The 15155-nt window shown below is 36.2% G+C and overlaps 1 protein-coding gene across 1 annotated transcript in view; it reads left to right on the forward strand.

The window, feature by feature from the left end:
* pigg (phosphatidylinositol glycan anchor biosynthesis class G (EMM blood group)) overlaps window positions 1–15155 on the forward strand; it is a 131408-nt gene that overhangs the window by 16074 nt on the left and 100179 nt on the right. The window contains exons 3-4 of the mRNA XM_088626285.1: window positions 9526–9735; window positions 10836–11024. Of these exons, the coding sequence (XP_088482411.1) occupies window positions 9526–9735; window positions 10836–11024 (399 nt within the window). The remainder of the gene's footprint in view (window positions 1–9525; window positions 9736–10835; window positions 11025–15155) is intronic.

Here is a 15155-nt window from a genome sequence, read left to right on the forward strand (position 1 = left end):
CATTTTATTAACATGTTTGCCTCCGATTTATTATGCCTTTGCCAGATCTGTGCCAGAGAAATAAAGATTTCAGGCGTCTTTAACTATGCCAGGTGTTTGGGTATATTCTTGATATATCTTTTATAATTTGGGGCTTATGATTATGTATTTTACTTTTTGATTATCCCATTATAATAATTCTTTAACCCCTATATTTGTAACAAAATATTCTTCAATGAATTAGTAAACCTGGGGAAACCCATGTAATATATCAGGAGATAACAAAATACTGTGTTGCCAACATCGACAATGTGCCTAATTCAATTGATATTGCTTTTGAAGAAAATCAGATTTCATCCCACTTTTTGTATGACAAGAGGTGAAGACATATTGTTCTTGCAGTTAGAATATGTAAATTTGTTAAGATGTTGTGATAAAGAAACAAGTCTTTTTTTTGGCTTTAGATGGAAGTAATATCTAGGGAACTAGAATATGCTCCTTGTGGCCTTGAAAGTTCTCTCTCATAATGGGAATTATTCTTCAACCATGAAACCACTCAAGGAATAGATTCATACAAGCATCTGGAAGGAGCAAATTAATGTCAGACAAACACATGGGAGAGCGTCTACATTGATAGATGCTATTTTATTTCTTACATACTGCTGTCTTACTAGGCTTCAGTCTTATTACAGGATGTTCTCAGTTTCTTTCAGGATCTTAGTCTGTAACTTTCTGAACCCTCAGAAGAACATTCTTACAATGCTTTGTAATGGCTCACATCAGGTGTGCTAGCTGGCCAGTCCAGCCACTTTATTATATACTGTGCATGATCAGCTCTTGTCCCATCTATAATGTTGGGATGGTATAATTTGTCAGTTGAATGTAGGGACTTCTTATCCTATCTGTGTTAAGTAACGTTAACTGATGCTAAAATAATTACTATTTAGACACATATTAGTCGGACTTTACACAACCTGCAGTATAACAGATATATAAAAAATAAATAATTAAACACTCCCAATGGTCAGGGAATACCAATCAAGGTCCCACCACTTCTTTATTTTTCCATGAAATATTTGGGGGTAGAGACATCGTTAGGAAATCTCTAGACAACTAGCGTATTTACCAAACAAACTGACAGCACACAAATTAATATTTAGAATTGGTATGAGGTCTAGAGCCCAACACTTTACATCCAACTTTCCCCACTAAATTCCTAAATTAAATATGACAAATTGACATCTTAATACATTTAGATCTTTATGTGGGGAAAGTCAGAACTACTCCTTCACAGGTGATCCTGTTCTCTAATCTGATGCTAAAAAGTAGACCTTCAGTGTCCTATCTGAAATTTATAATCAAGAATGACAAAGTATGTCTATTGGATTTAAAAATGAAACTTGGATAGTTCCATAAACATGAAAGTCTGAATGTGATTCATTAAGTCTCAGATTCAGAAATACCAAAATACCCAAGAAGTTTGGGTTCTGGGTTTTTGAAGGACAAATCCAAGTATTGAAGATAGGTTGCTAACAGTGGAGCCAACTTTTCAAAATTATTTGGGTCTGCTCCCATTTGAAATGTGTTGACATTAACCAAGCATATTTCTGACCCCCGTATGGTTGCGAAGCTGTAAGTCTCTCCTGTCTTTGTATACTCCCACCTCTGCATCTCTGCTTCTCTCCCTCTCTTTTATCTCTTTAATACATTGTTGGTCACAAGAGCTCAGCTGGTCATATCTAGAAAATTCAAGCCTCATAAGTTGTGGAAGCTTAATCCTCAAAGGTTGTAGAATCTCCTGGCCTCAAGTCAATTTAGATTACTAACTATTGACATGAACCTGGAAGCTGTGCTTCCAGGTTCATAAGGACATTTTTGTTCTGTCCAGTAATGTTAATGACACCACTGTGGGAAAATCCCTTTTTAAAGATGGTCATTATTCAATTGAGGAATTTTTAAATCCACGTCTTTCACTACACACATTCCACAGAAGCCTTGGCTCCTCCTGTAGCTAGTTTATAGTTTTATGCACCTACCCATGTTTTCTCTGTATGTTTCCGTTTTTCCCTTTGGGAAAGTGTTGTGCATATGAAAGTCATTAGACCCTGCACTTTTAAGTTTTTTTTTTAATATTTAAGTATTGCTTCCCAATTGAAGTACTAAAAATAATCAAGAAATAAATGATGAAATTTAAGTAAATTAAAGTTTTAAATTGTTTCCTTATTTTAACTGTAATATCTTAATTCCACATTTCAGCTATATATCATATTGGACCATAATAGGAGACTACAAGTTTTTAGAAAAGATTTCATATACTGTAAGGCACATGCTGTGCAGTCCATATCTATTTTTTTCTTTTTTACATGGTAATGATACAGACCTAAACCACAGCATTTTGTTCTGGAATCAAAGAAGGGAGCACAAACTGCTGAGCAGGATATACACTACAGTCCCAGGTGTCGCCTTGCAAGTGGATTTGTCATCCATGAGCTTGTGCCAGCAGTAGGCTCTTATATTTTGCTTTTCAGCAAGGATGCTGTCAACATAACCTGCTGGCAGACTGAAGCTTTGGCTAGCCTCTGCTGAGATCGATCAACAAGGAGTTGCTGTCATAGGCTGTTCGATTCTGTTTGGACACAGTATTGATTTTTTTTTCTCTCATTTTTAGCTCTCATTTAACTTAATCCTTCACTGTAGAAATAACAGCCAAGCACAGTTGAATTATATGGTGCTTTTCTACAGCCTGTTTACCTTTTGGGGGTGTGGTGGGCAATCCTTATTTTATGGCTTTTTCCTGGAATTGGTGAACAGTAATCTTTGCATTTACTTGTTTTGATTCATTATTACCTTTTGTTTGCACTTGTTATTTTTTCTCTGGGTCTTAATAAATTAAGTGGGTTTGAGTTAGGCTGGTTGTAAATGTTTCACTACGACCTTGGTGAAGCTGCAGTTTTCTGAGAAACATTTAATTAATTAATTAATTAATTAATTAATTAATTACATGTCTTTTAGAACTTCGAAACTCATCTTCTCTTTTTCTTGTGACTTTAAAGACGAAAAGCTATGATAAATAATAGTTATAATGGTGGCGCTCTTTTGTTAAATTGTGTGTTTTAACTGCTTTATCATCATTGGAGATTTTGAAATGATCAAAATGTCATCCCCGAATCAAAATTAATCAAAATTAAGTCCCCAAGACTTAATTTGTAATAAACTGGCTAACAAGTGGAGATCGCTTGAGCTCAATGCAGAGCTGCCCCTTCAATTTATAATCTATAGGATTCTTGACACTGGACATGTTTAAAAAGTAGTTTGAAAGCTGCTATTGTCCATGTGATCGTTAATCTAATTGAGATCATTAAATAGTAACAATACAATTATATTTGCCCACTGTTCTTCTGAAAATGTTTTTTCTTGTATGAAAGCATTTTACACACAACAACATGAACAGTTTTCTTTTTTCAGTTTGGCTTTTTTTACAGTGAGGAAGTGTTGCCAAATGGCAATGATAAGGACTGATGTGGCATCTGGATTTTGGAGAGGTGTTTCAGTGCAGCATCCTGGCAGTGTGACGCAGCAGCGTTCACAATGACTGGCTGCCAAGAGGAATTGGTGGGTTTCACAGTGCCAGTTCATGTCCAGATTAAGTTGTGTAAATAGTCATTGATCTAGATTGTTTTTCCTTTGAGTTTTGGGGAATTTTAGGATTAAAATGATAATCCATTTCATTTCCTTTGAGCTAGTCTTCCATTGTATTATCATTTCATTTGTACAATTTTATTGTTCATCCAACAGTGTGGAAATTTGTCTTTGGCATCACCATACAAAACGTCAAAAAGAAAAAAACACCCGCCATAAAATAAATTCATGTTAAAATACGAACAACAGTCCCAGCCATTCAACAATACATATACACATCCCGCTCTTTCTCACACTAATCTGGCTCCTATAGGAAACAGTTGCTTAGCTGCATTTAATATACGAATTGCACTGGAAGCAAAAGATTATTGTTTATATTTTTCTCGGCCATTGGTATGCTAAAATGCATCCTTGAAGGTAGCAGTTGAAAATGGGAATGAAGAGAGAGGTGGGGGGGGGGGGAGGGTCATCAACGATAAGCTGAACTTTTCTTTGAACTGTAATATTATACAGCTCTTTAAGCTGTTTCTGTGAGTGACCAATTATTTTACTAGCAGTATTAACAATTCCGTCCAATTTCCCCTGACTCCTAATGCTCAGGCTATGATACCACTCTATAATACCAAAGGTAAGGATGCTTTCTATAAACCCTCTCTAAAATGTCTTGACTTACTCCAAACCTTTTCAACTTCCTGATCAACAGTATACACTGACTAGTTCCTTCATAAAAATACAGTTGGTATTCTCTGCATAGTTCAAATGTTCATCTATTACTATTCCTGGGTATTTGAAACACTGAACAACCTTCACAGGTTGATCAATAAGGGAGAGAGGTTGAAAGCTTATTATTGTTACAAGTAGACAGTTTTTTGGTTTTATCAACATCAATATGAAGCATGCTTGACTGATCTCATCCACCCAATTTACTTATTTTTGTTCAAACTAGTTCTCCATGCCTAAGTAAACAGTCCTACTAGGGCCAAATCATCTATATACTTTAATAGATTAACAGAAGGTCCTTGTGTTTTCATTTCAATTGTATAGGTTGGAAATAGCTGAGGCCATTAATGACTCAGGAGAATCACAGCCTTGGGGAACACCAGTATTTAAAACAATATAATTTGAAAATGATGGAGCTGAAAGTTAATAGAATTTCTTGTGTTACACTGAGCAATATAGTTGTAGCTAGGTTAATGATATTTATGCTTTTAGGTAGTCATTGAGATTATATCTTCATCATCTACAATATTGTCTCTCTTGACAATACTCAGTCAGTGTGTACTGCAAACCTCTTGCAACAATAGGTGGCCGAGAAAGCACAGAGCTCAAGTATTGTATTGTTTAGCACTAGCAGTGTCTTGAAAACATGTCTCAATTATTCTTTACACAGTTAAAAGGTCAAGTTTTTCTCTTCTGTTGCCAGTAATGATCTTTAGAAGCTCTTTGAATGCCTCTTCTGACTCGATTGTATCAGTTCCTTTGTTGTGTGGGATAGGACGTTTTGGAATCATCTAATCAATTGCTTTCTTTTGAAGTTTTGAACGTCCCCATGGTTGCAGCAGCTCAGAAGATACAGTACAAAGCAGACCCAGGAGGGTTTCTTTTACCTCCAGCCTCTGACTTCAAAGGCTTCATGGTTAAAAACCAGAGCAGGTTTTTCTAAGAATCTGTGTGAATTTCTTTAGGCTTTTTTTTAAACATACAAAACTTAAATCAAATAGATCCATATTCTCTCCTCTCAGATAAATTGGCAGTGTACAGAAACCTTTGCACTGTATCTTTTGCAAAAATGCAGTGCACTATATTTTAGTATTCTTGAATACAGGATGGCAACTCAACTTGAAAAGCTCTGTAATATGATTCTGAGAAAGGGTCCTATTTGATTATACCCTTACCTTGATGAGAGGATTAATGATAATGGATTGGAGAGCGAATTCTGTCCAATATAGAACATGTAAGAATGACCATATGTTTTATTGATGGTAAGTTTTCAATGCAAATACATCATACATGCATAAAAACACAAAAAGAGGTGAAAAAATAAAGAAAAAGACAAAAATGAAAGATGTACCGCTGTGCCTCTTTACTTCCAGGTTGGGCTTACCCTGTTTAGCGGGGTCAAGCCTGGGGAAAAAAAGAACAGTTAGCACAGCGTTGATCAGATTGGACTGCCCCATTTAACAGGTGCGTAAGGCCAAAAATAAAATAAAAACGTGTGAAAAAATAGCAGCCTGCCCCAGTGGTACTGCACAGCGGGTCATGCGAAAAGAAGGAAAAGAAAAGAAAAAGAAAACCTTTTTCACTTCTGGGACTGTCGGTGTAAACTTCCCCTTCCCCTTGTGTCTTTATAGGACTTGCCCAGCTGTGACTATAAAGCTGAGGCATCGCCCTTCTACCAGGGCTCTGCTTCCCCACTGGGAACTGGCCCCGCATAATACCACACTTAGCAAAAATAAAAAGAAACATTGCATAATAGATATTTTCTAATATTTTGTTATTGGGGGAATAAATGGGTATACAATGCAAATTATTATTTATAAATTAATGTTTTATATAAGAATGACAGGATATCTAATTTCATAATACTGTCATGGTACAGTCATTTGGTGGCAATGTCAGTGTCAGGCAACCCATCAGAATGTGTTGTAACAGCTCAAGGTTCAAGGTCTAAGTGGTGATACCATTGTAGAGTTTTAAATATACAGTATGGTGACCACAGTGGCTCCTGGGAAGGCTATTTCATCAACCAGCTGTAGCCCAACTTAATCTTTTACCCAGTTCTGGTAAGCTGGATTCAAGAAACTGTTATTGGCAAACTAACTTCTCTGTGTGAAAGGTGACAATCTAATAGAAAACGACATCTTGTAAACAACATTGCTGCAAGTGCTATGGTTTTTCACGATTAGAAAAATGTGCATTTGTACAAAATGGTCTCAAAAGGACCTTTGCTGAGGAGAGGAAATAAGAAGAATGAACCAAACCTTTCTGAGAACCCAGGTGCCCAGAGAGACCAGTTTGAGCTAATGTGTATCTTACTGTTCTTGAATAAAATGTTACCTGAAGAAAAGAAACCATCATTGGCAGTAAAGTTTAAAGCTTTTGTCTTAAACATCAACAAGTGTATTATATATTAATTTTTATATTTTAATATGATATGCGTGTTTTAAAATGCCATTGTTTTCAGCATAATAAATACAAAAGTATAGTACAGTATATACAGAATACAGTTTCTAGTGGTTAGTGTTTGGCGGAAGCAAGCAAAAATGTTATTTTAAGCTACTCCAATGTAGCTTTGGTCATGTGTTTTGAGTTATTCTCTTGCTGAAAGTTTGATTTTCATCCCAGTTATTGGCTATTAGCAGTCTGAACCAGGCCATCCTCCAGGATAATTTTGGTTTCGGTGGTCTTTCTGATGTATAAGTTCGGAAAAACCGTCTTTGAGAACACAGACGGAGAGATTAGAGTGGTCGTGGCCGTCAGAGATGAAATGAGAAACAATGGCTTGGAGAGATCTTTAATCTTCACAGCCCTGACGTGTTCTCTTCAGAAAACATGTCTACTACTTGACGGCCACTCTAATCTCTCCGTCTTTGTTCTCAAAGACGGTTTTCCGAACTCATACATCAGAAAGACCACCGAAACCAAAATTATCCTGCAGCTAGGATCACACATTCTCCCTTCTCTTAACGACAGACTACTGTTGTTTAAAATTTTCTCCATTCATTGGAAGTTTCATTTCACACCTCTCCGCACCCATTCTGACTTCACACCTCTTTCTGTCCCGTGCTCCTGCCTCTCACTCCCAACCTTTGTTCTCCCGCTACTTTACCTTTGTCTACTGCCCTGTCTCTCTCACACCTGAAGAAGGCTCCACGGCCGAAACGTTGTGTTCTCTTTCTTCTTTTTTTAAGCATGGAATAAACCTATTACTTGTTCCTATGTATCAGTATGTCTTTTACTTCAAATTGTCATGACTGCAAGCTTTAAAGCAACAATGTGAATACTGCTAGGTCTGAATACTTTTGCAAAGCACTTGATTCAGTACATCAGCCCTGTAAGCTTTCCTTTTTGTATCATATTTAATCTCTTAAATAAAAGTCAAAACATATCTCATACATGCTTAATATTTACACTTTTAAAAGTAGGCACTCTAGCATCCTCTTTAGCATTTTTATTATATTTCACTCTCTCTGAATTGTAAAAACCTCAAGCTGTAAGTGGATTTTTAGTGAGCACTAAATAGTGATATGAATAATGTGAATCTTGCCAAGACACAAATACCTGCCTAAATTAAGACCGACAGAAAAGTGTTTTAGGAAACAGTGTTAAGGAGTCAAGTTTTGACAAACTTTGTTGAAGGGACTTGAAACCTATATTTTGGGATTAGTCATTTTTATGAAAATGACCCCTTGTCTTCTAATTGAAACACATCAAATATGGGTTAGTTAGTTTTAAACCTTTTTGCTCTTTTCATTCCAGCCCCTCTGAATGATGCATTTTGGTACTGATGTATGTGTGAGACATTAACTTATTTTGTTGTGTGGTGTTTCATCTCAGCTTTTCTTCTCAGACAATTATATCAGCAAGAGACAGAATTGCTTCAGTTAAGGCTTCTACAGTCCCTGCTTTTAGATTTCTGACCTTGAACATATTTTAGTAAGCCAAAAGAGTAATGCATGAATTCTACAACTTCTAATTAAGATAATTTTGTTTCTTTCTGGCTATTAAGTCTAGTTTTGTGCTGTGTGTCTTGAGCTTGAATTTTCTGAGAAGACCTTTGTTAAGGTAGGAAGCCCTGACTCACACAAGCTTGTGGGCTCTTTTGGCATTTCTCAGAGAATAAAAGCCCACTATCACAATGTACTTAACACAAATTTGACATTTGCATTATTTTTGCTTCAGGATATAAAAAACTACATAAGGCATATAATTAATAAACATTAAAGAACGGCATGCACAGCATCTATAAAGTTAATGAAGAGCACTGTAGCTTGCTGTGTTTTGACATTCATTTAGGTTTTTTAAATAAAAAGTATTGTTAGTTAACATATTATCCTGTCTGCTAAAAAGTGACACGGGAATTGAGTGGAGCCAGATCTATTGAGCCCAGTCGCACAATGTTAGCAATTTGACATTCTCTGCTTGTACAAAGCACAGGGATTTCTTTCAGGGGTAGTGTCTTGCCCTCTTCATGAGCAAATGAGATGTTTTTTTCTGTAGCATTTGATGCTTTCATTTACCTAGTATGTCCCCTTTTTCAAAATATGTAATTCTCAGATGTTTGCATGTCACATTTTGAAATTAAATTAGTTTTTGTTAGCCATTATTTATGGAATAACTAGAAATCAAAGGCCCAATTCAATTTGGCAATCTCTTCCATTTAATATGCATTCCATATTCCAGGGAAAGTAAGGACTTTAAATTTCAACCAAACCCAAATTGTAAAGAATCAGTTGCATCAAAGAATGTTTTCTCAGAAAACAATAATCTGTATAGTTGTAGTTTATGAAATGTTTTTTTTTCCTTCTGGTGTTCATAGAGCAAACATGTCAAACTGTTTATACATTTTTGGAAGGAATTCTCCTTTTTCTTCAGCCAGCTGAATATACAGGGCTTGTAAGAACCTTACTTAAAGAGTGTTTAAAGTTATATCACATTTTCCCAAACAGGGATGTTAAATTTACTATTAGGGTTTCCACTGTGAAGACCATGGAAACAACCAGCATGTTGCTGCTACCAGACAGTCATGAAGATCCCTTTTATCCAATAAAAACATAATAGCCAGCTTATCTTGCTAGCGTAAAATATTTCCTAAGCAATACACTTAAGACCAATTTAAATGAAAATGAAACCTTTGGAATTTCATTTTTTTCCATACCTGAGTTTTTTTAACACATTGTTTTCCAGGCACTGACAACCGGCAGTATACCGGGCTTTATTGATGTAGTCATGAATCTCAACTCTCCGGCTCTTCAAGAGGATAACCTCATCTGGCAGGCCAAAACAGCAGGGAAGAAGGTGGTATTCTACGGAGATGATACTTGGATTCGACTTTTCCCAAAGCACTTCATGGAATATGATGGAACAACTTCATTCTTTGTGTCTGATTACACAGAGGTAAGATACTGTATGTGTTTGTGAATGTAAAGATTATAAAACATCTAGAATTCAGAGTGAGGAAGATATAGTGTTAGGATTTTCACCTGTATCTACGGCAATCTGTCATAAACAATGGTATATACATCCGTAAATTTTCTAACTACTTCATCACACAGTTTAGGAACTGTGGGGGTGCTGGAGCCTGTCCCATCAAACAAAGGGCAAAATATGGGTTACTTTCTGAGCAGGAAACCAGTACTTCACATTGCAAACAAGAGTCATTAGCAGACATGTACACACTCATACCTCAGGACATACCTCAGGACAGCAGAACATAAAAATGCCACACAGATAGCACCCCAGGAATTGAACCCAGGGCCCTAGTGCTGTGAGGCAGCAAATGGTACATACAGTGCAATACTTATGAAACGCCATTTTTAAAGCTCCTTAAAAGTGATATGGAAATGTATTTTATTTCATTTTCAAGTAAAGTGATAGGTCTGTGATTCAAACTTTCTTATGTTAGTAAACAGGTTTTATGTTGTGAATAGATTACAAAGACTTAAGTAAAAAATGAAATGGCTTACAGTAAATACAGAGCCTTATTTGGAATGCTAGATGCAGCCAATGTTCTACTTGAGTAACAAACACTAACCAAACAAAGTTTCTACCAATACGATTAAGATTAAACCTCTCTAGTAATACCTGACCAAACCAGAGTCAGTAGTCATAAGCAGAATCATAAGTAAACATAAAAGAGCTATACCTTGATCTGAACCGAGACCTAAAAGGCTCCTAAAGATTTGCAAATGATTGTAACTGATCAAAAAGAGCCCAATCTAAAACATTTGCCAAAAATGCAATGGCAAATGTCTCTTCATACACAGGATCCAGCTTATGTTGTTTATTCTCTGCGCAGTTCATTTGATGTGCTGCCATGTACAAATTGTAGTGTATGTGGGAGCTAAATTAATTTCTTCTGGATTAAACAAACTGATGTAGCAATCACACTTCATGGGCAAAATAAACTGAATTTAGCAACGAAAGATACAGAAATAATCAATTAAAATATGTTTTCTTAGTGAAAAAATTGTGTATTTCTCTGCTTATTTTTTCAGGTGGATAACAATGTAACGAGACACCTGGACAGTACTCTGAAGAGAGATGACTGGGACGTGTTGATCCTGCACTACCTCGGTCTAGACCACATTGGTCACCTGAGTGGGCCTCACAGCTCCTTGATTGGGCCAAAACTCCTTGAAATGGATGACGTCTTGAAGAAAATCCACACAGCCCTCATCTCCAAGGTAAAGTTAGATTTATCACAGACCTGTGTCAGTTGAAAGGTTTATTCATTGTAAGGGAAATGGTGTCGCCATCCCCAATACCTCCACTCTCTTTCACAGCTGTTACACTTTAGATACTATTGGTTTCTCAAGTCTGAGGAAATACAGTGGCTTATGTATCTTCAGTTTGTTAGGCTTTTCAACTCTGAAGATACAATATGTGACCATATTTTCATACCCCCGTATGAGTGCATTGGACAATGCAGTGGCATTAGACTTTTATTTGATTGCCTTATTGTTGAGCTTTACCTGTGCAGATTTTACTGTTAGGTGACAACAGAGCGTTCAGTTTATGGCTTTTTCTCGATTTCTATTTACCAAGATAAAAAACTGAAACTTAAGGACTGGAAAAAAAAACGTTAGGCATGGACTTTTAAAGAGTGAGATTAAAAATGAAAATGAAGTGCCTAATGAGCTAAGACTTTGATAGTAATGAAATTCATTCTGCAAATTAGGTTTCTCCCTACTTGACTAGGCTTTTATATGTGTGGAAAGTAGGCATGAAGGTGTAAGGGAAGACAATATACAATTCAAATTTTTCCTATGAATTCTGTCACAGAGTTTAAATGTCGTTGATAACAAAATTTACAGCTTTTTGCAAATGCTGTAACAGGCTATGAAAACAAATTCAGGAAATCTAATATGGCCTTTCTATATATACCAATGTAACACTTCTTTTCACATGGTTGTTTATTTTAGTGTCTACATAAACATTTACTGTTAATTAAAATTCTTACACAATTTCGATATTGTTTCATTAGAAAATAATGTCCACAGTTGTAGTTTTAAGGTTTCTATATAATATATTTTAGTTACTGTATATTTCACTAGCTTCCTAAATACATGTCACGCCACCTTTTTACATTATAAATCAATATTTTCTCAACAACCAGATTGAATTTCCCAATCATAGAAAAACAATTTATTTTAAGACATAGATTGCAATTGTACATGATGTATGTTTGTGCAAGTGATCCTGTTCTTTTACATATTTAATAGTGAGGTATCTCTGCAGTCGGTGGTTATATTTAAAATTCTTTGTAAGTTTTGAAGTTTCTCTCTAATATTTTTCTAACAAATGTTATTAATTTATTGTACATTGTCTTGAAAGTTATTTTCTATACCAATGGATATTGAATTGGTATTAAAAATAACTTTTTAATCGGTATTGAAATTGGGTCCTGGCCCTATAACTCATCACTGATCAGTCAGCAGATCACTTGGTGAAAGTAATTTTGCAACATTGGAGACCCAAAAAGACAACAAACCTTTAAACAATTAATTACAGCATGCAAAAGTGTTTATACAAGCTTAAGGTCCTTTTAGACCACAACAGTTATTGTATAAAATAATAAGTAATAAAAAATAACTGTTGCAATGCAACTCTTAACTTCTCCCATCTGTCCTTGTCACTTTTAGGATGTAGACTTTGTCTAAGATTATGGCTGCATGTGCTTCTTGAGTGGACTATTCTTATGAGCTGGTCCAGGTGGTTGACCTTGAGGCTGTTCTGCAATTAGGTCTTGATGCACTTCATTAAACTGAATCCACTTTCACAGTCTGCGCTAGATGCTTGGGAAGTGGCACAGATGTCAATAAGTGGTGCCAGTTCAGTCAATTCTTCACTCTTTAGCATCCAGGTTACCATGTCAGCAATGTCCATATTGCTCTCTGGTTCTTTTTGTCCTGAACTGCAAATTTGAACTTTTTGCACTGTTTGCATATGTGCTCAATTGTCGACTAATACATTCAGATAATCCACTTCAGAACCACTTGGAATCTGTACCTTATTTTTTTAGTCCAAAAATCATATTCTTGAGCAGTTAAATCTGATGCTTCTATGTTAAAAGCAGTTCATGTTTTGGGGAAATCCAGTGTCTTGGTGCTCACAGAGTGAACAAACTAAACAATAACTGTTGTATTAACCTCTTTTTCACTCGTTTCTAACTGCTGTTTCACTCAGTTGCTCCAGTGAACATCTTCCCCTGGATATTGACAGCACCTTGTTAATGAGTCCTGTATGATTACATACACGATTGTCTAAGTAACAGGGATAAGCACAGTGCTAAGACTGGGAAATTTTTCCACCAGCTGTTTCGATTTCATTAGCATGGCAACTCATAGGACTGATTGTGTGATAACTGGCAAGTGTTGCGGTGTAATATTATTTTTCCTTCCAACTTAGTTTTCTTTTAATTCTTGTCGAGAATCCACCCGCACTGCTGTTATCTATAGTTACATGAAGCTGTTACTTCCTAAATTGTTGTGGCCTAGAATGTTTTGTGCATCAGACTTTCAAGGTTACTGCTCATAGCTTAAAGGACACGCAGTTCAATACCCTGTAGAAATTTGATCATCTGGCTCTCTAAGCACAGTTGAATCTTGTTCCAAGTACCTCACAGCCATTCAGACCTCTAGTCATTTTCAGTGAGCTTGATAAAATGGTGCTAGACAGCAAGTTAATTATATTACATGAATGTGTCCAGGATACCAAACTTAGGCCCTGAGAGAAAGCAATTGTCAAATAGCATATGGGCCCCTCCAGCTCCTGTAATTTAATTAAAATTGTTTATTTTGTACAATCTTATTCAGACACCTTACAAGACATTTGGTGCACTGAAACAGGGGCATTTATCGTTGGAGAAGTCAGAGAAAACCACAAATCATTGACTGAACTCTGTAGTAATAACTTAAAGAACATTGTCCTACTTAACTGTGATTAAGATGTATCACTGCACAAAAAAGGCAACCCCGAATCTGCAGTAGGTTCTTCATCTTATTATGTTGAAAACAGTAATAAGAAAGATAAATAAGGGACGTAACTGGAAAGAAATGCCAAACCAGGATTAGAACCCTTTTGTACTGAAGCATTGCTAAATGAAGAGTGAGAAGAATCTGTTTATGTAAAAGAAGACACATGCTTTAACATCCTGCAGAGATTTGTTTTTAATTTACTGCCAGAATTTGTTTTACTTTGTTATGGATTTTATAAAGGAGGGGCACCACATGCACAATGCTGTGCAAATTAGTCAGGGAACCTCTTTGTGTGTCATATTTTGCCAATGAATTTTATTTTTAATTTCCTATGGAAATTACTTATGAGTTTTGGTAAATTAATCCCATTCATTCAAAATTTAAAATACAGCCTTGCATTTCTTGGAAGTGAGTTTTACGATCATTATTTTTTTTGCTTCTTGAAATTTTCCTAATCATTTTAGTACTACTGATTCAGATTTATGATTCCATCTGTATTTTTGAGATGACTGACAGCAAATGTTCTCAAATCTCTTATTTAGTGTTACCCATCCATCCATTTTCTAACCGCTTCATCCAATTCATGGTCGCAGAGGTGCCAGAGCCTTTCCCGGCAATCAACGGGTGCAAGCCAGTTGAACTGGAGACCAGTCCATCTCAGTGCACACACACAGACACACACTCACATCAGGGCCAGTTTTCCCAGAGGCCAGTTAACCTACAGTACCAGCATGTCTTTGGACTGTGGGACGAAACTGAAGTAAAATATTAATTAAGTAGAAGGAAACCCACAAGAGCACGGAGAGAAAACACAAACTTCACACAGAATGCATCCCAGGTCCAGAATTGAACCCAAGGCCCCAGCACTGCCAAGCAGCAATTCTAACTACTGTGCCTCAATGCCACCCATGCAGTTCTTTTGCCTTGCTATTTTAAAGGAATTCCCCACGTAGCACATCTAAGGCATAAATAAAATTATTACTTTGTCTGTTAGAAAAAGGTTTCCAGAACTTTCATGGTGGCCTGCAAATGAATTGGTTTGGTATGCATAAGCAATCAAAACTATGCAAGTATATATATATAGAAGAAGTCACAGCACAGTTCAATGTGGTTTTGAATAGGTTTATTAAGGAATGGCCTCTGGAGAGCAACGCAGAGAGGGACCATTGTTCTCTCATTCCTCTGTTCTAAAGCACAGGCCATTTCTCTGTGACTTTATGCTTATAAATAGCACAATCTTTCTGTGTTACCATAAATGTTGCATTCGTAAAAGGACATACTTGACATACCCTATCAGAATATAAAAGGACATACATAGCACTAACATATATTCAGACA

Source organism: Lepisosteus platostomus, chromosome 1 (assembly GCF_059453375.1).
Source record: "Lepisosteus platostomus isolate fLepPlt1 chromosome 1, fLepPlt1.hap1, whole genome shotgun sequence".
Classification (NCBI taxonomy): Eukaryota; Metazoa; Chordata; class Actinopteri; order Semionotiformes; family Lepisosteidae; genus Lepisosteus; species Lepisosteus platostomus.